This window comes from Blennius ocellaris (assembly GCF_963422515.1).
Source record: "Blennius ocellaris genome assembly, chromosome: 3".
In the NCBI taxonomy this organism is placed as follows: domain Eukaryota; kingdom Metazoa; phylum Chordata; class Actinopteri; order Blenniiformes; family Blenniidae; genus Blennius; species Blennius ocellaris.
In genome coordinates this window covers 19973236-20000351 of record NC_137652.1, presented here as the reverse complement: position 1 = coordinate 20000351, position 27116 = coordinate 19973236, and the positions used below count along the sequence as shown (strand labels likewise).

The 27116-nt window shown below is 39.9% G+C and overlaps 1 protein-coding gene across 1 annotated transcript in view; it reads left to right on the top strand.

Annotated features, from left to right (window-relative positions):
• Positions 1-27116, top strand: part of LOC308148871 (voltage-dependent T-type calcium channel subunit alpha-1I-like) — a gene marked incomplete at its 3' end in the record, with an annotated part of 170601 nt that overhangs the window by 46312 nt on the left and 97173 nt on the right. The window contains exons 4-5 of the mRNA XM_080520411.1: positions 12534-12631; positions 21646-21805. Coding sequence (XP_080376537.1) covers positions 12534-12631; positions 21646-21805 — 258 coding nt within the window. The remainder of the gene's footprint in view (positions 1-12533; positions 12632-21645; positions 21806-27116) is intronic.

The following is a 27116-nucleotide window of genomic DNA, read 5'->3' as shown; positions in this document are numbered from 1 at the left end:
TTCAGTGTGTTTTATTGTTGGCACCCAGCATCATTCAGTATTAGGGTTTGTATTCAGTCTTGAAGAGGAGAGGAAATATTTGGCTGTAGAGAAAATACCTGATGCAAAGTAGGAAAAAACTGATTTGAGATAGTTTATCAGAATTCTTCAGAAGTTGTATATCGACTTAATAAATGTATGAAATGTTTGTGTGTGATGTGCACGTGTGCATTGGTTGGCTTGCGTTTCAAAACATAACTATTTTTTTACGTTTAATCTGATATTTTGCTACTAGTGCTACTAGTGCTGTTGTATTTTAACTCGGTATTAGCCTCTTAAAATCTTGGTCTTGTTTTGGGCTTAGGATGCCCTGGTCTTGGTCTTTTCTTGTCTCTGGTTAGGTCCTCTTGACTACAACACGAGCTAACATTGCTCAATTGTGGCAAATGGTTTAATCTCAAATATTAACGTTTTGGCTCCTTTACCAAACATACAATATCCTCATGATTTTCTTATGTTGTTGTTGTTTTTTTTAATCATACTGAAGTTGTTTTATGTTTAATGGTCATTTGTACCCACCGTTGTTAGTACAGGCAAAGCAATGAATAGTTTACATTCACCCAAATACAAATTGTATTGTTGCTCCTTTAAATGAAGTTGAGACAAGCCATAAAAACAGATTAATAGTTCAATCTTTATCATTTTTCTCATTCTTTGCAACTTGATTACTTAAATCTTAAAGTTCTTGTCTAAATGCACATTTTACTTTATCACGTTTGTTGAAAAGGCCTGCTTTTTCCCCTCTTTCAGAGCAGGAGCTCTGTCCACACTTGTGCTTGTGTGTTATTTGCGTTTATACCTGTCAACTGTCGCTTCGTGTCACCCACTGTATGTCCTTTTGTGGCAGTCATTCACTGGGGGTGGTGGTTGAAAGGCTATCTGCGAGCACAGGCTGAGCTCTGCGCCTCCTCTCTCCTGAAGCAGTCAGGTGTCTCACCTCCTTTTCTCTCCCTTCACACCCGCTATCTGTCTCCAGCACCCAGCAGAGGACGCAGGGGAGGAGGTGAAGCTGTGTTGCGTGTCGAGTGCATGAATGAGAAATACAATAAAGCTGAGAGAGAAAAGGAACATCAAATGATCGATGTCAAAGCACCGGTTCTCACCTAAATACATCTTTTCTCAAAGCCCTTAAGAACGGCGACTAGAAATTCCTCTTCTGAAATTCCTCGGCTGTTGCTCATCTTGCCCGACTGTTGCTTGGTGTATTAACCATCTGCAGTGCGGTGGGCAATCTGAGCCAGATAATTGCTTTGCTGTAGTGCCTCCATTGCCACAGCAATAGATGCTGGTTGCATAATTTGCTCCTGATGGGAAGAGTTGCAGAGAGTTTTAGCTGCTGGGAGATTCCCAACAGTGAGAAATGATCCTCTCGCTCCACTTGTAATTTCCTCCTTGCCAGGAAATGCATTTGTTGGTTTTCAAGGGGAGGCCCAGCATAATTTCTCAAAGTATTTAGTCCCTTATGCTCAGAATTATTCAGCATCCACAGTCTGCCACCTCAGATCTTCATTTGTGATTTAAAAACAAAACTGCTGTGGCAACACAACATTATTTAGAGAAAATGAATGTCCCTTCAATGTCCCCTAAGGCATATCATCCCCAAAAAAAACATGGTCAAGTTTTCTGAGTCCCAATATTTTAATTGATATGAAAACTAACAGATTTCTTTGAAGGTATTTCATGTTAGAGAAATGCTAAATCAATTCAGACTTTAATAATCTTGAAGGCTGATATATATATTGCATCTACAGTATGCATAGTGCATTGTGTCACGTCTATGCAGTCCCTTTACTCCTGGCAGATTAATTCAACCTTTTTTTTATATCGCGCCAAATACAACACAGTCATGTCAAGAACCTTTAACAGAGAAAAATGCAACAATTCCACATGAGCGAGCTTAAGCAATTGTGGAAAGCAAACCTCCCTTTTTTTTCTTTTTTTTTTTCTTAATGAAGAAACCTTTACGGAACCAGGCTCAGAGATTATTGTGACTTTCTGTTATTCCGCTAGACCAGGGGTTAACGCTCAAAGAGCCATTTGGTCTCATTCCCCACTGAACAAAACACTTTGGGAGCCGCACACCCCTGCATGCACACCGCAGCTTGTGCATGCGCATAATAAACTAGTTCCGTCTTTAAAACCTCAGAATCACTTTATTAATTCCTGGATAAATTCTTTAGCACTGCAGCACAAACTGCAATTTTTGCAGCTCTAATGCAACTCAAGTGATTGGGACTATTTTCAGGTTTCGTTGTAAATGAACATTGTTTTCAAAATGTTGCTGAGTAAATGTGAAACTTTTCCTCAAATGAAAACACAAAAACTAGGCGTTTTTACTTGAAACATTGCCATGTAAACCTGGTCTGATGATGTTTTCTTTTTTTTTTTTTTAGTCTCCCTCAAATGTAAGTTGAAGTTAATTTTCCATCTATCAAAATGAGAGCTAATTGAGAAACTTCCATGTCAGTCTGGAACTTCTCATATATTGATGGGATCGCCCTTGTGACTGAAGGTGCGCCTCTCTTTTGTTTCTCCATCTGTTTTCCATTGTTAACACATTGTTTCTATTAACGTTACATATGCATATGCACACTTACTCACGTTTGCGCCCTATAAATATGCATCCCGCATATCAAACATATGTTTGTACTATACATCCTATCTGTGTCCCCAATACATTGTGAGCTGGCAAACGTCATTAGTATGTGGAGCAGATGGGAGACTGTAATTAATGCTGATCTGCATTGGTTGGACTATAAATGCACACATGTCATTGCTTCTTCGACAGAAATATATGTTGCCTGCAGACACACATGGGTTGCTTTTGCAGCCTGGATGGTTGCTCTTTGTAGCTATTTTAATCAAGGGTTTCCTGTTTGCTTCTGAAATGAAGGGTTTTTTTTCCATTAAAATAACTGCTTAGGTCCATTGGCTCACCTAGTTGAATAAAAGTTAAATAAAAATTATATATATATATATTAATATAATAAAAAAAGAAGTCCTGTATTTTGTACATGCCACCCTCTAGTGGATGTGTTAAGTATGAGAGAAGCAAAGGAGGAAGGGAAGGACACATGAAGCAGATCAAGATGAATAGTAATTGATCATATTACTATGATTTTGTTCGATTATGTATTGTCAATGAAGGCTTCTGTGAGGCTGATTAATGGAAACAAATAATTACATTGAAACTCCCTGTTAATTGTGTGTGTGTGTGTGTGTGTGTGTGTGTGTGTGTGTGTGTGTGTGTGTGTGTGTGTGTGTGTGTGTGTGTGTGTGTGTGTGTTTTAATTAATCTATACATAATTTTCATCATTAGATTTACACTTGTATTGCAGTCATTGGAACTGATGTCTTGTCACATATTATGATTTGTCTCATTGGAAGATGATGCATGAGGTTGTTAATTTAATGATCCTCAGTAGTCTTTGACACTAAGATTACGCAGAACTTGGGGGATCAGTCTGGTGTTGTAGAGCACCAACTGTCAAAACATATGCCTTTGTATTCATGGATGATAGAGTTGCCAAGGCATACATTATGTCAAATACGGAAAGGAGTCATACTGTAAACGAAGTCATTGGTGTATGTTTTCTAGCTTTATTCTTATTTCCTTCAAACAGGTAAGTGCTTTTCTTCAAATGGACACACAAAGGGTTTTTTTAATTTGTTTCCTCACAAAAGATGTGGTTTTTTTTTTACAGAACTTCTTACTACTGATAGATTAAGGCCCCATTTACACCATGTTATGTGATGGAAATGGAAAAACATCATTGCATTTTAGATGTCTGTTTACATGACAATTGTGCTTGAAGCCAATGAAAACACTGAAAAAAAAACCCAAAAAACACTCCAACTCCAATGGGGGAAAATGCAACTTTGGTAAACGCTTCAACTTACTCTCCATGTAAATGGAGGAAAACACAACTTTCCGTGAATGCACCACAGCCGTGGCAAATCGTCTTTCTCATGTGCAGATAGATGGACAATTCCTGCAAAGTTTGCCTCCACAGCAGGGGTGGGTAATTCTGGTCCAATGTGTCCTCACATCAGCACAGCTGACCGTAATTAGTGGCTCGTTGTCAAGCTTTCTGCAGAGCCTCATCATGAGAACTGAGGTGTGTTTGAGCAGGGAAACATCTAAAACATGCAGGGCTGCCGCTCTCGAGGAATTGTCCCCCCCCCCCCCCCCCCCCCCTGCTCCAGAGCGTCACAACTCTCAGTCCATATTCTCCTGGGACTTGGTAGTTTTATAGTTGAGAATTACTTGTAATAGCAATTCAACTTGGTCATCTGGCCATACAAATGTATGTGTACTCACAGTTATGTTTGTGGTTTCATTACAATAACAAACAGTACTGACGAGTGGCACCTCCAGGAACACTCATACAAACATGTAAATGGACATTGTTTTCAAAATGTTGCCCCTTATACGTGAACATTTTCTGAAACCAAAACACATAAACTATCCATTTTCACTTGAAACATCATGTAAACATCTTCTGTACACCTGGGCTCAAACCAGTGGTTATTAGAGCTACTATTGTATTTCCATCATCTCCATCCAGACAGTCCATCTCCTCTGAGTTCAAGATATTTTCACCGAAAGAACTGCTGCTCACTGGATATTTTCTTTGTTGGGCCATTCTCTATAATCTCCAAAGGTGGTTTTATGTGAAAACACAAGTACATAAGCAGTTCTTTTTTTTCCCTTTTGTAACCTTAGATCAGTTTATCTTCCATATTATTTTCCATTCTTTCCATGCTCATCTTCACCTTATCTATTTGTCAATTTGCTGTCATATAATTGGCTGACTCACTATTTGCATTAACAAGCGTTGACCATGGCCTAATGATGTTGCCAGGGAGTTGAGTATCTCCAATTGAAATTTCATAATATTACTCACACAGTCAAGGTATTACAAGCGATTTGTATCCAATCTAACAGGAGGGAAGAATATATTTTCTACACAGCTGGATGTCACATTGGGCAAGTTATCCACATTTCTGTGAATAGTAACAAACACCACAGATCCATGTGCACATGGCTGTATGTGACCATCTGTACCCTGCTGGAGATGCAACAGTCCCTCATTACAGCTTTGACACCACATGCTACTTTGTAAGACAAACAACGGAATACACACATGCATGCACACACACACAGGGATGGGTTGGATTAAAGCAATGCATCGAAAAAGGTGTGTGTGAGGTGAAAAGTTGGCAGAAAAAATAAAAGAGGAGGGCAGTGGGGAAAAGGTAAAGAGAGCAGGAGGACAGAATCACAGCATTTGGTAATTGATTGTGGGTCTGTTTGGTACTCACGTGCCATTGTGCACGTGCACTTTCCTCTTTCTTCTCTGACTCTCAAACCACTTGTGGGACAGAAAATCCACTACAACCATTAATCTCATTTTAATAATTGATGCCATCTTCTCTAGAAGGAGTTTTGCCAGGCTGGTTGGTACAAAATGAGACATTTAGAGCACTCTGGTAATTGCCATATCAGTTGGTTCCTGCCCATTGGACCAGCATAGAAGCAGTGAAATGGCCTGCAATGTGCTATATCCATTTTGTAGGATTATGATGCTTTTCTGGTGTGTAGCACCAATTAGAGAGCTCTTTATCAATATATATTGTAGCTAACACTGACTGGCTAGCTGTTATGATTACACCTGTCAACCACCACAGCGGATAAACGGCTTCACTGCTAATCCAACATCATTAATTTGGTTTATAACCTAACTCAGATGTAGCTACATTCTGTCGCATGGAGGATTAGCAGTGTGTGGCACATCTCGGATGTGGATGCTACATAAGGCATGATTAACGCTAACACATTAAAGTGTATCAATAATTAGCAAGTATGAGCATGCTAGCACACCATTATACCACATTTGCATGTTAGAATTACTGTTATCGGGAGGCTAACATGTTGCTATCATTAAGCTAAAAGCACCACTGGCCTTAAGTGCATCCCAACAGAGCAGCTTATGTGGAAAAGCACTTGTATGCTGATCTTGTTTGCTTCTATTTTCTCAGCAATTGCTACAGATTGCCACGTCCTCTTTTGTCATTCTGCCGTGAGTTCATGTGCCCTTCAATAGCCCCTTTTCATTCTTTCATAGTTTTGATATTTTAAGTAATAATCTACAATATTAAAATAATGACCAAAAAAAAATCGCTTATACAAAAGACAGTATCACAATCCTTTAACCCTGTTTATGAAACAAAGCATTTAATTAAAGAGAATGAGGTTCATTATAACCTTCTACTTGAAAGCCCATATCCATTGTGCTGTGACAGTTTGTGAGCAATTGGAAATACAAAAATGCAAGAAAACAATCATTAGTGATATTTTTCACTTTGAATCAAGCAGTCGTGAATTTGCACGATGCTGCAATAATATTGAGAAAATTAGAAGCAACATTTGGTGTACTTGATCTTCAAATGACATTTGCCAGCTAAAATGATAGTATTTGAGCACTCCCAATTATTGGACACATGGAAGTCATGCAGCAATCAATAGTTTTCCAGGCGAACTATGAATATAAATGCCGGCAATCCCTTCCTTATCAAACATCAAGCAGAACACAGCTCATAGAATTAATGGAAAAGCTGTTTAGTTCCCAAACTTACGAGAAAAGCACACTGACTCGTTTTCGGCAAGTTGAAATTAATGGAAACTATCTTAACTCATTTGAGCTGAGTTTGGGGCTCTAAAGTATAATTACGAGACTATTTCGCAAATACAAGGTGTCAAACGAGGTTGCATGACCGGGACACATCCATGAACCTCATCAATTCTCAAAAGACCATCAAAGACATTTTCCCAAATTCCTGTTCTCCATTCAATTGTGCCAAAATATCACAGTGTACAATCCACTTGATTCAAAAATAGCTTCTTTATTAAAGCTGTAGAATATGGAAACAAGCTATGAAGTTTGCTTTATTGGGTCTTTTTAGAAGGACAAACATTATTTGTGTGACTCTCTGATGAACATTGTTTTCATCAGCATGAACCCTGGGGGACCCTGGTCCTGCATGTTTTAGATGTTCTCCTGCTCAAACAAACCTGAGTTCTCATGACGAGGCTCTGCAGAAAGCTCGATAACGAGCCACTAATTGCTGTCAGCTGTGTTGATGTGAGGACACGTTGAAACCGTGCAGGACTGCGGCTCTCGGGGACCAGGGTTCCTTACCCCTGGTTTAAAGCCTCCTTTCTGCATTACTTCCAACATTTTTATGAATTCCTCTCCAACCAGGATGTTGACCTTTGTGAAAGTACCAGTCTTTTAGAGAAGAAGGAAGAACAGAAGTAAATGGCATTTTAAAGTAAACTGTAGAGACACAGCAGCTGCCTGGTGAGAGTGACACCAGAGTGAGGAACCCCCCCAAAAAAGAAAGAAAAGGTTGGTGAATCAAGGGAGGGGGTGTTTGGTTGAGGAGCGGTATTAACTCAAACACAGACAGGCACTACATTTAGTCGTGTGTGTGTGTGTGTGTGTGTGTGTGTGTGTGTTCATTCACAGACGTGGGCATTGTACTGGTGTCATCTTGTGCAGCCAAAATGACCTTCCTTATCTAAAATTGCAGCGAGAAGTGTTGAAAAATGACACATTTTCCCCCCCCTCCACGCACACACACACACACACACACACACGCACACACACACACACACACGCACAGAGAAAGAAATACCTTTCCAGTCACCTGCCCTGTTAAGAGATTAGCAGCTCGCGATTTGATGCTGTTCATTTGTACTAGCTCAGTCAACTTAATGATGTAATTTTGGCTGCACTTTCTATCAAAAGTCTGGGCTTCACTCATGCTCTGAAGGTGTGTTGTGGTATCAGACAACATATTTTAGCTGCTCTGTGATGTAACTTGAATGGCTTCTTTTATATTTGTGTCCTGAAAACAAAACATTTTATTTTTTTCCTTTAGATTTCTGGGTGTTGGTTGTGATATTTGTAAAAAAGAAAAACAAAACCTCATTAAGTATGAATACTTTCAGGATATACGGCTTTTGAATTATAACAATTTTGAAGCTACAGCATAAGTAACCTGCAGTGATGCTCAGATTGAAAGTGTATTGTTAATTTTCACAGGATCTAAAGTCAAAGGCAGGTTGCTTTTGCTGTCTTCCAAAACGTTCCTCGTTACAGAACTGAATTGAAAGAAGAGTTGGTCTGATGGGGTCAAACACATGACTTGGTCTGAGTTCTCGTTCCTGGATGAGATTCGATCAATGAACCTTCATTGGATTTTTGATAATCAATAATAAACATCATGCAAGGTCTTTCTTAACAATGGTGTACTCGAATGCCAAGGTGGCATTCCTTTGATCCATTTTGAGTCAAAGTTGCCTTAACAGTTTATAATTTGTAATGCTTAAAGCTTCAAATAAGAACTATTCACTCCAGTCCAGTTTTTATACCAGCTTCATCCAAGTCCTCAAGAGTACACCCTGGTTAGGCCACCAGCCCTCATCAGGTGCCATTGTAAAGACGATCAGTCATGGGAAAACAGGAGAACTTGATAAGTGCAAAATATCAAACTATTCTATTGTACTATTTTCCCCATTATTGTCCATTTTACTGAAACCCCCAAAAGATGCTGCAAAATGCTTTTTCCCGAAAGTGGATGATAAATGGACTAGGCTCCCACTATTGGGGGGGGGGGGCTGTCAAATTTGATCGTGAGTGCAGGCAGTGGGACCAGCCTGTACAGTCACACAACAATATAAGTAGTGTGCGAACTTCAACCTTTCTTTTCATGGTCAGCATGTTTTAGTAGGTCGCGCATTTTTCTCAGATGTGTGGCTCAGCTGCCGAGGCCTCTTGTCACCGCCAAGGTTGCGTTAATTCACCAGAAACCGAAGGGATTTGTATTACAAAGCTTGATGAGCCACATCCACCAGATGCTTTGAAGCATGTTCAGGGGTTCGGTCACCACACCAGTCGCTGGATTGTGACGAGTTGAACCAACATTTTCTGTTCACGCATTTCCCTTCTAACCTCATATGAAAAAACCTGAGTTCCAGGAATTCAGCTTTGTTATAGGTTTAACTTTTCATTCTCATATTGACATTCGATTAAACAGTAGCTGGACTTGGATTTTTAGACCCAGATCAATATGGAACATTTCAACAGCTCAAGATTTCTAGTTTCTTTTCCTAAATGACCAAATTGATAAAAGAAAGCTGCCCTTCAACACTACTTCATGATGAGATGGTGAATCAGTTTGGAAGATTTGTCAGGCTCCGTTTGCGCGACAACATCTCAAGTGAAACCGCAATGTGTTTGCTTTTTCGTTTCAACAACGTTTCACAATTATATGCCAACATTTTGAAAATGGTGCTCATTTACACAGAAACTATAGAAATGTAGAAAACAATGCAGCTTTTATGTTGGCCCACTAGTAGTGGCTGTATTTGGTTTTTGTCATGAATTCACCTCCACACTGTAAAGATTAACAATGGCGAGTACACAGACATTCAAGTGGACAGATGGTGAAGTTGGATTGCCACGACGTGAGTCTCAACATTAAAACTACCAAGTCGCAGGAGAATATGGATTGGGAGTCATGACGCTCTGGAGGCAAACATTGTTGTTATTGTCAATCTACTACACGGAGATGGAGCACATGCATTTTCTGAAAGTTGCATTTTTGCCCATTCACATGTAGGTAAAGCAGAAAAATAAAAGATAACATTTTTGGAGCTGTTTTCGAGAAGTTTAATTTCAAATGGCTTCGAGGACACTTGTCATGTCAATGGACACCCATAAGGCAACCAAAGTTTTTCCAAAGTTTGACCTGGAAGTTTCAGGTAGATCCTTGATATGGTCATGTGATATTACATAACTTGCCAAAAGCTTCTTAGCTATTTGTTCCAAACTGTATATCTTCTGGAGAATTGGCACAGAATTGGAGTCTTTGTTTTTATTGTCGGTCAAATGAAAAAAAAAAAAAAAAAAATTCCACTCCAGGTGTGTGGTTCGAGAGGTCGAAAGCGGATAATTGACACAGGCTGTTTAATCACATCAAAAATCAGGTAGTAGGCTCTTCAGCCCCAGTTGAAACATCCTTCTTATCACAGAGTGGGAACATATCCTGGTAGGAATCAAATGTTTTTGTCAAATACCTGCATCCATTTTCTTGTACTTTCCTTTCCCACATCTTGACAACTGTCTACCCTCCTCCCCCTCCCTCAGCTTGAGAGCAGTTTTCTCCCTTTCAGCCAGGTATATGCATATTCTCTCTCCTTCTGTCTCCCTCTGTTCCTCACGATGTAATTGTCTCCAACGCTTGATAAAACCTTTGCTCCATGCGCTCCTTTCTCTCTCAATCTTGCTTTATTTCCTTCATTATATTGCACTCAATCAACCCTTGGTGTTTTACTGACATTCGTTTTTTCATCGACCCGTCCTCATGTCATTCTTTCAGCATCTCGCATTCCCCTAACAAGTTTTTCTTCCTCAGTGTCCCCGCCCTCTACCTCATTTTGTCTGCCATTCTTGCATCCAAAGCAGTGAGATTTGTCAAAACCAGCAACAAAAAGGAGACAAAAATATATGAACTCTTATGGCCCATTTACAGGGTAACAGTAAAGGAACTTTCCGAAAATGCTCGATCTCCATCCTGAGTATATAGCAGAAGTGCTGCTACCACACATGCGCACCAGGGCTGCCGTGAATAGGTCTTTTCTACATGTGCCAGTCGAAGGACCACAACAGCAATATTTCCTCCAGAGTGTCATGTCAAGTACATATTCTCCTGGGACTTGGTAGTTTTAAGAGTTGAGAGTCACCTGTAACAGTCTACACGAATGCCTCACCATTGTTAATATTCATAGATAGTTGTTCTCAATGCATGTGTGTGTGGTTTCATTACAAACGTCGCTAACAAACTCATGGCCTGGCATGCTCATTACATCGTTTTCAGCGTTTCTGCTGTAGCTGTGTAAATGAACATCGCTTTAAGAATGTTGTCCCATAATCTGAAAACTTTTCTGAAATGTAAGAAAAATTATGAGTTTTCACTTGCAACTTTGTCCTGTAAACCGGGCCTTCATTTCCCTGTGTCAACATTCCATTTTACGTCAAGCTTGTCTACTCCATCCACGTCCAATTTTTGTTCTGCTTTCATCTTGGATGGGTTTCGCAGTTCATTTCACAGTCATGCAAGTCCATTAAACCAACAGGATGCACTTTGATGCTTTGGCTTCATGTGCTAATAGGTATAGGCAGTTCCAGGTGCAGGTTTTCTCCACATATTCAGACATAGTTTGACACTTTCTTCCTGCTGAGTCAAGCTGAAGTTTTCTGGCTGTCCGTGCAGCACTCTGTAACGTTGCTGAAAAAAGCAGCATAATCCCACACACTAATATCTATGTTCAGCCGCAAACTCATCAATGGTTTTCTTGTCCCCACTGTGTGTTTAGGAGACACAGGAGCAGACACTTGTTTTTTTTTGCCAACATATTATGAGAGGCTTTGTCTGACCCCTGTTTCTCTGAATGTCTCGCATTATTAGGTACACACTCTCAGCTCATTAATTCATATTAGGCCCAGCACAGCTGGACCCCGACTGTGCAAATGTGCACGGCAGTGCTTAGGCTTCTTAATGGGAACAAACTTGGGAGTAGGATTGTATTAAAACAACTGAAGGCCGAAGTTCATGAATTTGCACCTCGCTGATGATCAAATGGGTTATCGTTGTTCCTTTTTTTCATCTGTCTTGGGTTTTGTTCTTTTTAGGAGCACTTGGCTATTTTCCTTGTGACTTTTTTTCACATCTGGCACCATGCTGAGAAGAGAAAGAAAAAGATGAATATATTCACACTGGCATCTTCAACATCTAGTATTTGATTAAAAAAAATGTTCTTCAATGATAACTAAGGAATTGTGTAAACCTGCTCTTACAATGGTCATTTATGATAAAAATCCTATTTCTTTTTTTTTTTTAAATCAGTCTAATGCAATTGTCAAATTTTTCTGTAAGCCATAATCATCAAGATTTCAAACAATCAATGCCTGGAAAACATGAAAGGGGCATAAATCATGGCATGAAGGGTCATGCAGCAATAAAAAAATGGAAGTATCCTGTCCCCATCCCCTTGTCTTTGCCCTTCAGGGTTATAAATCATGAATTCCTGAGTGACACAGTGTTCTCCCATTTCTCTCCCATGCAATCACAGGAAGAACTTGAAAACTCAACATAGAAAAGCTGCCACTGCCTCACCACTCTGCCATGCTTAACTTTCCAAATACACTACATTAACAGAGGAAAAACCCAACATCCATTAATGCTATTGACGTCTGCATAGCGACAAACGGCCAAATAAAGTTGCTTCCATGTGTTCTTGTTCATGTAGCATATTTTGCCTCTGGAATTGTTCTTCGTGCCATGATGCAGCCATCAGGTTACAAATTCACATAATTTGTGTTGATAATTCCTATTGTGTGTATTTTTTTTCTTGCTGTTTCCAGGATGGTGGAATACTCTCTGGACCTGCAGAACGTCAACTTCACCGCCATCAGAACAGTGAGGGTACTGCGGCCGCTCAAGGCAATTAACAGAGTTCCAAGTAAGGTTCCAACTCACCTCAGATGGGACTTCCCTTTCCTCCCACAGGCTACCCACACTAGATAGGTGGGCCTCGCTGTATGCTCATGACTAAATTAGACAGGTTTCTGCCAAGCACATTGCTCAACCCTGACACATCATCCATTGGTATTTTTTGCTGTTCATAAGAGAACTCATGAAGTGAAAAAAAAAAAGGTCCATTCATGCATCGCCATCTGTGTCTTGCATTCAGTGCCATGGAGAGGCACCTGCCCAGGAGCTGGAAAGTGCAGAACATGACTCACCTAGCCAGAAATACCTTGTCTGTGGCCGTGCGCCAAATAGGTGGCAGCAAGCTACTTATTACTTGCTGTTACTTGCTGCTTTTAATTTGACACTGACTCGATTGAAGCAGTGATTATTTTTAATCACTGGGGTGCTCGGCCTATCCAAATGTATTTGCTTCTCAACAACATAGCACAGCAGAGCACAGCCCAGTGCAGAATAAACACAACATAAATCAGAGAGGTGTAATATGTCGGGGGTGGGGAGGGATGTAGCTTTATTCATATCGCACCTTTCAGCAACAAGGCGAGTCAAAGTGGTGTAAAAATAATGAAATACCAAGATGTAGGCGATGTTTAATAACAAGCGTAAACAAAACACTGTAAGTACAAAATTATATATTTGTTGTAAGGCCCGGTTTCCATGACAACATTTCAAGGAAAAATGCATTGTTTTTGCATCCATGGTAAGGTTTTGAGAATGTTTGTGGTTGGTTGTTTTTGTAATGAAACCGGACAGATGCCTCCAGCAAATAAACGCTCTAAACATTCACAAGGTGAGTAAACGGACGTTCATATGGACAGACGATCAAGTTGGGTTGCTATTCCAGATGACTCAACTATAAAACTACCAAGTTCCAGGAGAATATGAACTGGGAGTCATGACACTCTGAAGGCAAACATTGAAGAACTATTTACTATGGCTATTGTTCACATGCACAGTGATTTAAAAAAGTTGAGTTTTAGATATATCAAACACCACAGTAAAACATGTGAAGGAGCTCTGTGATCGTAATATATAATTTCATATTTAAAAGTTGGAGGCAGGCGTAAACCCTGATTTATATGAACTGAGGAGCTGTTTTCTAGGTGTTTTTGTTATGATGTACATAAACAAGCTGATGCTCCTCCCATCCTGTTTTAACTCTGTGCTCAGTAAACTGTTTACCTAAGGCTCGATGTGTAGCTCCAGCAAAAAGTGAAGAAAAACATTTAGAGAAATCTATGTACTCTGTCCTAGCCAGCATTTGCCAACAGTGGGTACATGTGATCTTGTATAGTTCACTATACTTTTACACAAATGTATGCAAGTGGACTTAAATTTGTGGATAGAAAAATGCAAAATAGGATACTAGTACAATAACGATTATTCATATGAACAATAAATGTTTTTTCTGTTCACAATAATTTTAGTGTCCTGTCTATCTCTGTCTGACTTTTGTAAAACATGTACATACTCCTTCCAAAAGATCTCTTTCAATATTTCAGAGATCAACACTTGTTTTTCAGAAGTAGTTACATGTTATTTTTAAATACAGTCGTGTTTTTTTGTTTTGTTTTGTTTTACTTGTCATCCATGAACGAGCAATGTGGCTCCTCATTTGTGAGATAATTAGCTTCACATTAGTCGAGAGAAAAGGGTACGCCACAAAATTATAAACAGGGCACTGTCCCAACTTTTTTGTAACGTGCCATGTCCATTTTGAACAGAAATTAACTGGAGGATATTTTACTGATGGGTCATTATGAATCGAATATGAGATTTCCAAATCATTGCACCTGTTTTCAAAGGGAATTCAGTGTCCATTTTCAGTTGAAAACAACTCCAGAAAATAGCTTCAGTATTATGTCATTGTGAGATTTGTTCTGAATGTGCCGTTTATGGCTCCACCTTGCTAACCGGTGCCTTCTGGCTTTAATAGTGCTCACAGCAAATGTTGAAGCATCAACAGCGAGCCACACTGTTATTTATTCTGCAGCGAATGGGCCACTATTGTAGTGGCTGTTCCGTAAGAGCAACATAAACCTTGACTGCCAAATGCTTTCCAAACATCTCATCATCCAAGCTGTAATTATGCTTTTTTATATTTTTGTGTTTTCATGTGTTTGCCTGGTGGTTTGCAGGTTACAAGTTTGTTTTTATTAAATGGTATCTGAATGAAAATACACATCTGCAAAAAAAAAAAAAAAAACTCAAAGTGTATAGAAAGAAGGTGGAACACGGAATATATTTTAGAAATAAGTGGCCTCCAGAGTGTCATAACTCCCAGTATATAATCTCCTGGGAATTGGTAGTTTTCTCGTTGAGTCACCATAATAGCAATACAACTTGGTCATTTGTCTATGCAAATGTCCATGTACTCACCATTGTTAATGTTGATAGCGTTTTGTTCTCTGCATTCATGTGTGTGTGGTTTTATTACAAAAAGAAATGACGATAGACATTATATTCAAAACACTCACATGGTCTTCGCCCATTGTTTATCTGGGATTAGCTCCAGTGCCCTGTGACCCTGGACAGGATAAAGTGGAATCAAAGCTGGACAGATGCCATTTTGTCTGGTCTGGTAGCTTTACATTACTATGAAAAGGACATAGATTGTGCTGTAAAAATAAATCAGAAGAAGGGAGGGATGCATGTATCAGAAAGAGGCAGATACCACCAACTTCTCCCAGCAAATCACACCATGAGTGTAGCAGCAAGTATTATAATATCTGAGTAGTCCCATCCTATCTGAGGAAACAAATTCCTCATGACACAGAGTGTTATTAAAATTCCTAAAATGTAATTTAATTCTCGGTGAGATGGTCTAATCCTGACAAAACCTCCTCACCAAACCAAAACCTGTCACGGAAATGATGGCTGAAGTGTTTTCTGAGCTCTCTGAGCCCCGTTGCCCCGCCACTCCCAAACACTCACTGCTTAGCCTGTGTCCTTTTATGATGAGAATAATCAGAGGTTGCTCCTTGTTGCTTTTTGTGCTTTATTGTGTGTAAATTGTGCCTGGCAGGCAATCATTTTAAGAAGCTATGAGTACTCTTTGAGTCGGCTGTGCCGGCGCTCCAACTTAATGTTGTTTTGCTTCCTTTATAATTGCTGAACCTCCCACTGCTTATAAATCCATGATATAAAAAGCAAGCAATTTGGTTTTTTTTTTGTTTTTTTTTTATTGATCTGGGAAAGAACTAATTTGGCTGGACACAAATAAATGTGTCTGTCTATTATTAGCACTAAGCATTCATGATGCATCCCTTTCATAATGATCATTTGCAGTTATCTGCACCACTAAGTCATCTAAACTCCTCCTTCTCGCTGATGTTTTTCATAATTTGCTCAGCTTGTCTTTGTCTTTGCCTTCCTTCACTCTCCTCACAAGGACTTATTAGTTTGTCTCGTTTTTTTCTGGACAGTAATTTGTTCCAATGGGAGAAACGGATCGCACATAAGACCGCCTCCTTAATCTCGAGTTCAGGAGTCCAAGTTGTGAAGCTGATTAGCAGCTGTGGCCTGACCACAATGCCGCCATTCATCTTGCGTTTCTGTGTGTAGCTATTGATTGTCTGTGAATGTATTGGTCAGAATGTAGTATTTAAAGAAGTAACAGCTTTCAATACCTTTTATGATCCCGATCCTATGTTAAAAAAAAGAAAAGACAAAAGAATAAAAATAATAGCTAAAACCCTGAAATGTTTGGCAATGCTGTTGTCATTGCTGTCCTCTTCAAATAGAACTTGCCACAAAGATTAAAAAAAATAAATAAAACGAACAAAGGCCAGAACATTAAGGTCAAGCATGAGGCATGAGAAATAACTCACTAATAACTAAGCTACGGACCAAGGGGGAACCAAATGAATGACAAAGCAAACGGGACCAAGTTCAGGCTTGGCCAAAAGGTGGGAGGTCGTCTTGTCTGATGAACCCAACTTTCAGCTTTGTGAATAGTGAAAGAGTCTGGGAGAGGTAAACTTCTCAAATGGATCTTGGGATGCTTCAGCAAAAAGACAAATTAGAAACAAATCTTTAAAGAAAAATGTGCCTAAAGATTAAATGATTAGTGCAAACAACCCTTTATCAAAGGGTCTTATTTCTTGAGTGCAAGACACATTCCACTTTGCTTGTTAAGATTGGAGTCACTTGTCCAGCAAGACAAATGTTCAACATTACACAAAACAAAAGTTTGTTTTCAACTTTCATTACATCCCTAATGGGAAGTAGAGTCTGTGTGCTGGATAGACTTAATTTACCCACAAATTGCTTGTTATGTACAGCTCTCCGTCAAAATGCAACATAAACAGTGACTAATTTGAGCCTAAACAATGTTTACAGCTGTAATCTGGTGGTTCGCTGAGCAGAGGAGACTTTTCTATTCACTGACGATGCTTTCTGTCATTAAAAAAGAAATGTATTCCTTTATCTGTAATGGAGTCAGATAGAGACGTGTTTAGTTTAGAAACAAGCAAAAAATGAGGCTACACAGGGGGGGAAAAAAACACTTTGTATGAGAGAGAGGAGGCTAGCAATTGAAATCCCATTGCACCGGATTGACGCACCACTCTCTCTGGTTTATTCAGCGTAATTTCAATAATGAGGCAGCATTTGGGTTAGAAGGGACAAAAAAAGAACAGGAGAAAGAAAAAGAGATGAATGAAGAAGGGATTATCCAGCTCCATGAGGTATAGTCAAAGATGGACGAGAGGAAGAGAGGGATGATGAGAGAAGAGATGCAGGGGGACTCATATGAGCAGGTTATTATGATGATGGATAGACCCAAAGAGGTGTAAGGGATGGAGGGAGTTACTGGATGAATAGAGATAAAAGGGGCGAAGGGACGATCCCTAAAGTGAGGAAGATGAGAGAAGGGAAGTGATTTGATTTGGTAGGAAAGAACAACAACTAAACAATTGCAACTCACTTTTGAAATTACTCTTTGCTTTCTTGATAACATCACGGTGGACTTTCATTTAGATGTACAGGTTCTCAGAGATTGTTCTGAATGAGCCGATTTTTCTAAGACCTTGAATCCAACAAACACAAGCACACACACTATATTTGAATCCTTTTTTGACTCCAAAACCTGTACTGTTATGTTTCCAAACAGTTTCATTCTTCCCACCATTGGTTGAAACAAAACTCTAAAATGAACTGGCTTTGCCAAAGTAATATTAATGTGTGTTTATTCTTGATATGTTGCAGTCTGTTTGAAGCAAATGCTGGTACAATTGTTAGTGTGACTACTGCTAAGGGCATTTCAGTGCGAAATAAACAAGCAAATGGATTTTGTTTGAGAAGAACGTTTTTAAATACAAAGGCAATCTGGCACAAATTAGAAGGATCCAGAAACCTGTAAGTAGACCAGGGTCTTCTCAAATCAATAAATATTCAAATGTATGTACATAATTCAATAGTAAGTATAGCCTATAGTACTTCACGAGTTGTCCACCTTCCATTAAAAAAAGTAGCCTGAGACCATCTCCAACCAATAGCTTCTCACCTGATGTAACTGAGGGAGCATGGAGACCAACGTCATGTGAAGGCCATGGTCTGTCAGAGCAGGGCAGCATCACCAGCACGGAAATGCAGACGGGGACAACACAAGACTACGTGGAAGTGGAGCTCAAGACCTTCAAAAACTCCTGGGGAACCATTCAGAAACTGGCCCGGAACAGACAAGATGGAGACCCTTTGTTGCTGCCCTACATGCATGACGGTATTTGTGGGCGTGACATAATGAAGGTGTTTCAATGGAGCTTGACTCCTTCTGAGACCCTGTTTATATCAGAATGACCTTCTGGAAATTGGTTTATTTTTCTGTTTTCATTTCTGAAATGTTTGATTCAATTTCTGCCATACACAGAGATGCCTTGGGGATGCCGTAGTTTCCATGCCAGGCCCCTGGTGGGTGGTGAGATTTTGTGATGCAACCAAGCAGGCCGGCATGTAGAGAACAGTTTGATGCAAACACTCAAAATGCTCTTTTTACCTTTGTTGTCTTATTGACCCACTAAGTACACAATTGTATGGATGAAATTATTTGTTGATCTACCCGGAGGAGAGCGTTTCCTCTGCCATAGATCTTCTGTTCAGGTGTGTGGCCCATCGCCGAATGCCTGGTGGGCCATTAGGAATATTCAAACTTGAAAACGATGCACTTGTTGGAGTCTTTGTTGTTTTGGAAATGCAGGCCAGATATTTTTGGCTGCTGGTGGTTTGTGTGAGTAAATGGAATTCATATAAGTACTTGGGAATGTGTGAGTTAGGATCTCATAAATAAGTTTGATAATACATAATATTGCTAACAGCAGTTGCTTGCAAAGTGCAGGGCAGCCCCCCCCCCCCCTTTGGGAAAAGTTAACCATATTTGTGTGCCTTTGGATTGAATGCTGAAGCAGGAAAACTTTGTGGGACAGGGGTATTTTCCCAGAATGATTGTAGTCTTTTTGGCCTGGTTTCACATTCAGGGTTTAAGCCTAATTCTAGACTAAATCACATTTTAAACCAGGACTTAATGAAATGGCTTTCTCTGAGGTGAAATCAAAGTCTAAGACTTGTCCTAGTCTTGAGTTAAATAATATCCTTTCTTGAAGGGAGACGAGAGCTAAACCAGGTCTAGCATCCAGGGATGCTGCACCAAAATGACTATTTTAATATCAAGATTAGAAGAATAAACATTTAAAGCACACAATAATGTTAATGCTAATAATAAAGAAAATGAAAGACCACACGAGATGAGTTTAGGTTGATGTAGAACTCGTGTACGTATGAATGAATAATTTGGAACTTTTTATTAATTTCCTTTTCTTAATCTGGTCAAACTCGGTCCCCTCACACACACTAAAACTTGGATAGGAACATTCCACCCCAGGTTTTCAGAGCAGCCTCAATGAGTAGGATTACTCCAGTCGCCTGAGGGTGGCAAGAAATACAAATACTAAGTCTTGCAGATGCACATGGACACACCAGCGAATTTGGACACACACACACACACACACACACGCACACACACACACACACACACACACACACACACACACACACACACACACACACACACACACACACACACACAATCAACTGCACTCTCAGTGGAAAATGTGTTAAATGAACAGGAGAGTCAGTTAATGGTGCTAATGGAAATTATCCATGTCCTGGTCCCACCGGCCACAGCTTAAAGCTACTGGGCCCTTTATTTACTACATTTCCCCCCTGGGAGCAGTGGCGCGTTGGCAGCCAAGGTAACGGTCATCAGCACATCTCCATCCGTCACTCCCTCATTTCATTCGATTTTTTTTTTTTTTCTCTCGTCTAATCCCGTCGGCACTCTACTCATTTTCTGCGATTTGTCTGCAGCTGCTCCCCCAATCTGCTAGAAACCATTCAGGGCATAAAAATGTCCTTTTTGACTGAAAACAAATGTTCGCCGTTTGCTTTAGTCGATACACGGTTCGACCACAGGATCACACCGATGAGCTAATTATTCAAATGAAGAAGGAAAACAGTTCAGCCGCTTGTCATCTTTTGATCAAATCTTAAATGAAACATTTCTGTGTTCACTTTCCTTTATTTTGAGGTGAATATCTGCTGATTAATTGATTGATTTCCTCATTGGGGTGTCTAGCTTGATATCGCAGCACTATAAGCTACCGCCCGCTTCAAACGGACTTAATCAATGTGAGGAAATGAAGCGTCTGATCCGACTTCCTCAAAGGAGATCAGGTTCTGTGATGTGTAATATCTGCCAGGGTGAGACTCCAGTCCTACTGTGGTTCACCCAAGTGCAACTTCCTTTTAATTCAAATCAAGCCAATTGAACTGAATGAGATTGTTGAGAGTGGTTAAAGCCAATAATCATCTGATTAAAAAGCCTCAAACAAGGTTATTATCAGAAATGTATCCAAACGAAAACACTTCTTTGAAATAAAAATAGTCTGTGACTTCCTTTGAAAGCAGAGTTTTAAGTATTCCGTACCAACAAATCAATTATTAACATCAAACATGGGAACTTAGCCAAACCTACGGTTCATCTAAGATTTCATGTTGAAGCTGTAGACTGAAAAGGACGAAATGAGAGCTCAAACATTTCTTCACAATAACTGACAATGTCCTTTTGATGGTTGCTTTATGGATTGCACACCCATCAAGCCAGTCAATTTACAAATGTTCAAACAGAAATAATAAGTAAAATCTCTAATTCTGCTCTACCTTTTGATGGTAATGTCATACTCGGTGTCCCTCAGCGTCTTGGAAATGAAACGTGTGAGGGAGACCCCTTTGAAGAAAGTCCCTGGAACGCCTGCCTATTTCACTCTGATTACTCAGCGAAACAGCGCATCAATCCTCGTCTATTTTACAGATAGACATTTAACCCCTGACTTAGATTCCCGATGGGGTTCAGATCCGACGTAATGGGCCGTGTGATCACGATTAGAGTGGAGATTAGTGATTGATCTGTTAATTATGGTAATGCAGCAGCTTATATGGAAACAGCAGTGTGATGTGTTCAGTTTCTGCATTAGCAGTGAGAAAGCACGTGTGTGAGGATACACGGAGAGAGTGTGTATTTGTTTGTATACGCAAACTAAACATTTCTTGATCTGAAAGTTTGTTTTCTTGAAATTGTTGTAGTGCAAATGGCGCCAGAGACACTACAGGGTGGAAATACAGTAATATAATAGAAATACATAAAGAAATGAAAGAAATGATTCACAACAGCATGATGAAGCACACTGACTCGGTCAACATCAAGATACAAAAACAGTCCAAATGGATGCAAATCATTTGACTAAAGATTTTTAAAACTCGCGTTTCATTTGCTGTGAAGCAAAAGGAATAAACGACTGAACGTTCCCAGAACGAATCAATAAAGCACCTTCATTTCATTTATTTACCCTCTGTGGTTACAGATGGATATAATCTTTACAATATAAGTGGATCAAATATTTTACCATGTTGTTTCTCCTCGTTTCTCTGCAGGTATGCGCATCCTGGTCAACCTGCTGCTGGACACTCTGCCCATGCTGGGGAATGTACTCCTCCTCTGCTTCTTTGTCTTCTTCATCTTTGGCATCATCGGGGTGCAGCTGTGGGCGGGGCTCCTGAGGAACCGATGTTACCCGACGGAAAACTTCACACTGTGAGTCACCGTCGGCACTGTCAGGTTGTGTTGGGGGGGGGGACAGGTGTGAGACGTTGCAACTCCAAGGGTGTTAGGTCTCAACTGAGTCAGTGTAATCTGACTTAATTCCATTTTTTTTTTTTTTTATTCTTATGTGGCACAAATCAGATAGGATTTTAGACAATGTAAGCAGAAAATGGATGCATGCATTCAGACATTTGGAGATTGGCTATCGCCCTCATTCTTAAGTTGAAATATATCAGATATGGATTGGGTATATGCTAATGCAACTTCCGTGTAACCGGGCTGATCAGGTTTCTTAACATCGCCTCTCTAACGTCATCAAATCGGCAACCATCTATCTTATTTTGTCACACAGTGAAGACATTTTCTGGAGGCTATCCAACAGGAGCAAAGTTTGGCACAGCAGTCATTTGAGGAGGTCACATGATTTCTGGAGGAAATAATTGCAGCTTAAGCGTACCATCCAAATCTGCCCTTTTACTCATTTTCTGCCTAAAAATTCTAGCGATGTTTGACAAATTTCTCTGACACTGACATAAAACATCATCATCCACTTTGCGATTTGTGCTTTGTTCAGACGTAATCTGAAGTTTGTAAGCACTACAAGTACGCATGCGTGACGGTGTAGGCTACTGTAATTGCAAGAATCAGATATGGGTCACTTGATAAAATATGTGTAACCAATAAAATATGTGTAACCGAAAAAAAAACATTTATGTAGAAAATCTTATATGGCCATTAAGACTCTCGGTGAAAATGCAGTCCAAGTCTGTCGGAGTTTGTGTCACATCTACATACTTTTTTTACCTTTGTGTATGTGCCTTTAAGTAAGTGCTGAGTTTGACTGTGAAACGGTCCGTCACCTTTCCTTTTATTACCTGCCCCCCTTCTGTGTGACTCCAAAAGATTAATTACACCATCTACTCAATTCACTGATATTTCCATGGAGCAAGAGGGAGATGAGCGAGAGAGAGGGAGAGAGAGACTAAAGGTTCGCTCTTTATCTCAAGAGCTGATATAATGAGTCTGAACGCAATCCCAAATTTGCACAAAGCAAATATCATTATCGCAGAATCAAATCTGCCACTTAATTAAAAACCTCTGACAAACTGTTAACATTATTTGAGAGAAGTGACAGAGATTCCAGCAATTGAGTGGTTTCTAAAGCGAGCTTTGGCACATAAAATACAAGTTCGGCCACTAAATGTATCAATTACAAATAAGGTGTGTTTTTTCATACTACAGTATTAGTCAAGAACCAAGAACAAACGCATGGCGACTGTGCATTTCAATCTCTTGTACCAAAGTTACGTACCGGTATTGTCGCCTCCTGTGAAACTTTTATGAGGCAGTTGAACATATTTTTTATTCAGACAGGCCTTGGGTTGACCTGTCGCTACGTCATTTTATATATTTTACTTGTTTTTTTGTTCATATATAGTTTTTTCTGCCCTCTTAGCTGTTACTCCTGTTTTATCAGTTTTACTAAATATACCACTCTGTTATCTTTATCTATACTAGATGTTATGTAAAAAAAAATTAATGACTTAGCTATTTAATTATGTTTATGTTTAAAAGAGTTTTGCTCAGCTAATACGCGTGAATGTTTGCAACAAGACAGTAAACTTGGTCTGGGTAAACCTCTACATGTAAACCAGACTTTTTGATCAGATTTTAATCAGTTAGTTTTAGGAATACATTTGGAAATCAGTTGGACAGATTGTTTTTGCAGGATACACTTTGCAGCATTGATCTGCATTGCTTTCCGTTTTGTTAGGCAACTTTTATTTTTAAAGGCAGAACAGAATAGACAAAGCAGATGGCTCCGTGTGTTGTCGAGGAGACTGCAGTGACAGTGAGCATTGCACCTGAGGTAAATTCCAGCTGACTTTAAGTGTGTTTTTTTCTTGTATCTTAGACCTACAATTACCACAGGAATTTTGAGTTTCTACAAGTTTCTGTCAAGTTCTTATTTTTCTTGGTACCTACAGTGTGTGCGCTGGGCGCCAAGCTGCTTCAAAACACACCCTGTGCAGACACAGATGGAGAAGTCACAGTTGCCAAACATCCTGTTCACACCAGATGTGTCAACTCTGTGACTTGTTATACTGTTTCTCCTCAAGATGCCCTTCTGCAGCAGGTCATAAAGGACCCTCAGGCTTTAGGGGAATGCACTGCTGCCATTCCTGAAGAGAACATGATTATGGCAAGAGAAGCAATTGTTCGATTCTTGGTTTTGTTGTTTTCACAGATACTTTTATTTCGATGGTGTTTCCCTTAGAGTCGTTGTGTCTCGATCGGTACTTGAATAGCTTGTCTACAATCGAAATGTTGTTGGTTCCCCATTTACCCACGTCCACATGTTAAAGTGTTCTTTAGCAAGACATCAATTGGGAGCAGTTTTTGATTTAGTGTCTAGACACTAAATACAGTACATTTGACACTTGAGCACATTCCATGGCAACATTGATGAGTGAATGAATGAATGAATGAATGAATGTGATTAACATTGTAAAGCATTTTGGATGCTGTTAACTCAGTGGGAAAGTGCAAGTGAAATCCATTCACCATCTGAACATGTCCTATTTTTCCACCCTGTTGGCCATTATTGCATCATTGATTGTGTCTTGTTGCACCTTAGTTAGCAGATTGAGCACTTTTTATGGTGAAAAAGATGGTTAATGAAAGACTGAGAAAAAAGTGACGCAAACCAACACTACCTTTTGTGTTAATCAAAATCCATTAAAACTATTGAGCAAAACTCATGTCACCTTCAGTCTCGGCCATCAATAGTAGTGGTATGTTTTCATATGGCCCTTTGAGAAAATTAGTTGCTCATCCCACTGGATTATCGGTGTCAGACTCAAACCTTTTACTCCAAGGTTTTTAGGGAGCTCATAGTGCGTTCTTTAATCCATTACTAACAATACCATTATTACATTTTTAATAGTCCCCCCTGATTCAAAACACACTCAAATGTGCAAAATCCATGGGCTCCATTTGCTGTGTTTTTCTGACTCATGATTTTAGTGCTCGTCTTACACTACTGCATCATTGATTTCTTGGCTCTGGTCTCAGATTCGTGTTCTCTCCACTACTACTAAGGAATGACAATTCCATTGTGGAATAAACACGAAACATATGTATAAAACTATGAAAAGTCACACAATATTTTAAGTAAGATACACAAACTGATGGAAAGTGTCTTTTGGCAAAGGTCTTACTTTCAGGAAACTACTGTACATCATCGTTCCCTGCTGTCTGCAACCTTTACAGTTTGACAACTGAATCCGAAAGATGTACGAACTGGCATTTTTCATGAAGTAATGTTCTGCATCAGAATAGCTTTGGATTGTGTATTTTTGGCAGAAGTGCCAGAAATTCAATTACATTTCTGTCATGTAGCTTCAGAATCAGTAAGGTGCAAATGCTCTCTGCTCCTGTTTGTGGTTCTGTGCATCAGGAATGCATGTTTGTGAGCAGTAAAAGAAACACCAGCTGTCACTCAGATGTCAGTAACCTTTAACATCTACCCAGAAAATACTTGTGGTGATCTTGGGGAGCTGTTCATTTTTATTTTCCTGACAGGTTCTTGCCTCCTGAGGCACCTTCACCGTTCTCCTACGAGATCAAATGATAGCTGAAATATAGTGTGATGTTTAGGGTGTATTGGTTTGCATTTTTTATGCCTCATGTATAACATACCTCTAATACATGTCAGTTTCTTTACTAAACTACAATTTTCTGCTGATCTTAAAGGGATTCAAGTTTGAGTGTTCACTGATTTTGTACAGTTACACATCACCCATAAAGCTTAGTGAGTCGTCTATTTGACAGACGGTGACCTATTGGTGATATGTATGGGTCTGTTCACACAAAGGCACAATGAGTTATAATTTTTTTTTTCCCCCCATCATTCCTGACATTCTTTGTGTGACGTAATGCATTTAAATACGGTTCAAAAATGGGCGTATCGGTGCGTGACATTCCTTATGCACATGGAGCATGTTTTTGGCTGCCAAAAAACCTTCCAAGAATATCAAGAATCGCCTGGATTCGAGAAGTTCGCGACTGAGTGTGTCGATTTGTTGTGATGTGTGATGTTGCGTAATGGAGCATGACAGCATTTGCTCCGCTGCAGCATCCCCCTCTCTGCTCTGGATGTGTAGCGATCTTGAGTGACCTGTTCAGCAGCTGATGGTAGAATAACTTGGGTGTGTGGACCCATATGTAAAGAAGTCATGGACTGAGCTTGTTTTATGCCCAGGGTGATTACCTGCACCTCCATGCAGCTGATTTGGGGTGACTCTCTATTTCTCTCTTGTGCAGTGTGCTCCTTAACAAATTGCGCCCTGGGAGACGGCCCACATTACTCAGTCCACCACTGTTTTTACCAAATATTCCCGATTCACCACATTCCTGACAGATTGGTGATAGAAAGTGATGATGTGCAATGGCACATAGCGGCACACAACACCGCGGAACAGTATTGGTGACCGTGCATAATGACTTGTGATGATCCATGCTATTACTTGTAACGCGCACGATAATACGTCGTGATGTGACTCCTCTGCCCTGAATCATATAATTCAGGTGAGAATTGTGAATCCGCGGTCATACATTTTTCCATTCCTGACTTGTCTTTATGCATGAATGCACCTTATCTCACAGGAAAAAGGTAATTAATCCAGGCTTAAGCTTCTCAGTAAGGAGTTCCCATGTTCTCTTTGTTCCTACATTGGTTTCCTTTGGGAACTACAGCTTCTTTCCATGCATCCATGCATTGGCTGTATATTGTAGCTCATGAATGAGATCTTTGAAAATATACTTCAAAAACTGTGGTAGCAAGTTCAAGGTGAAATAAAGTGACATATGTGAATGCATCACATTTGAAGAGCCGCTGATTTATATTAAACCAGTCACGGATCATCACAATTGCCGCCGAAGGACATATCGAGTCAGAAGTGGGAGGTTGAAGCCGAGCAGGTGTTGTTTGTTCCCAAATATGTCTATGATTAAGAGAACAGCTAATACCACTGTGGAAACACAGAGCTCAGACAATAACTGGGATTCGGTCGGTGGTGAGTGAGAGCCCGCGGAGACCGGATCCGCAGCCAAGCATTTGATTAGGCCCGTTTGGCTGCACAGAGGAGTGGGATGCTTGGCGGTTTGTATGGCAGAGCCCAAGGAGACAGGGAGGGAGGGAGGGAGAGAAAATAATGATCTGATCAGAGGCTTTGGGGTAGCCCATCACTATAGTAACCAATTCAGAGATGAGATGCAGAGGGAATGTAATAACAGGGTG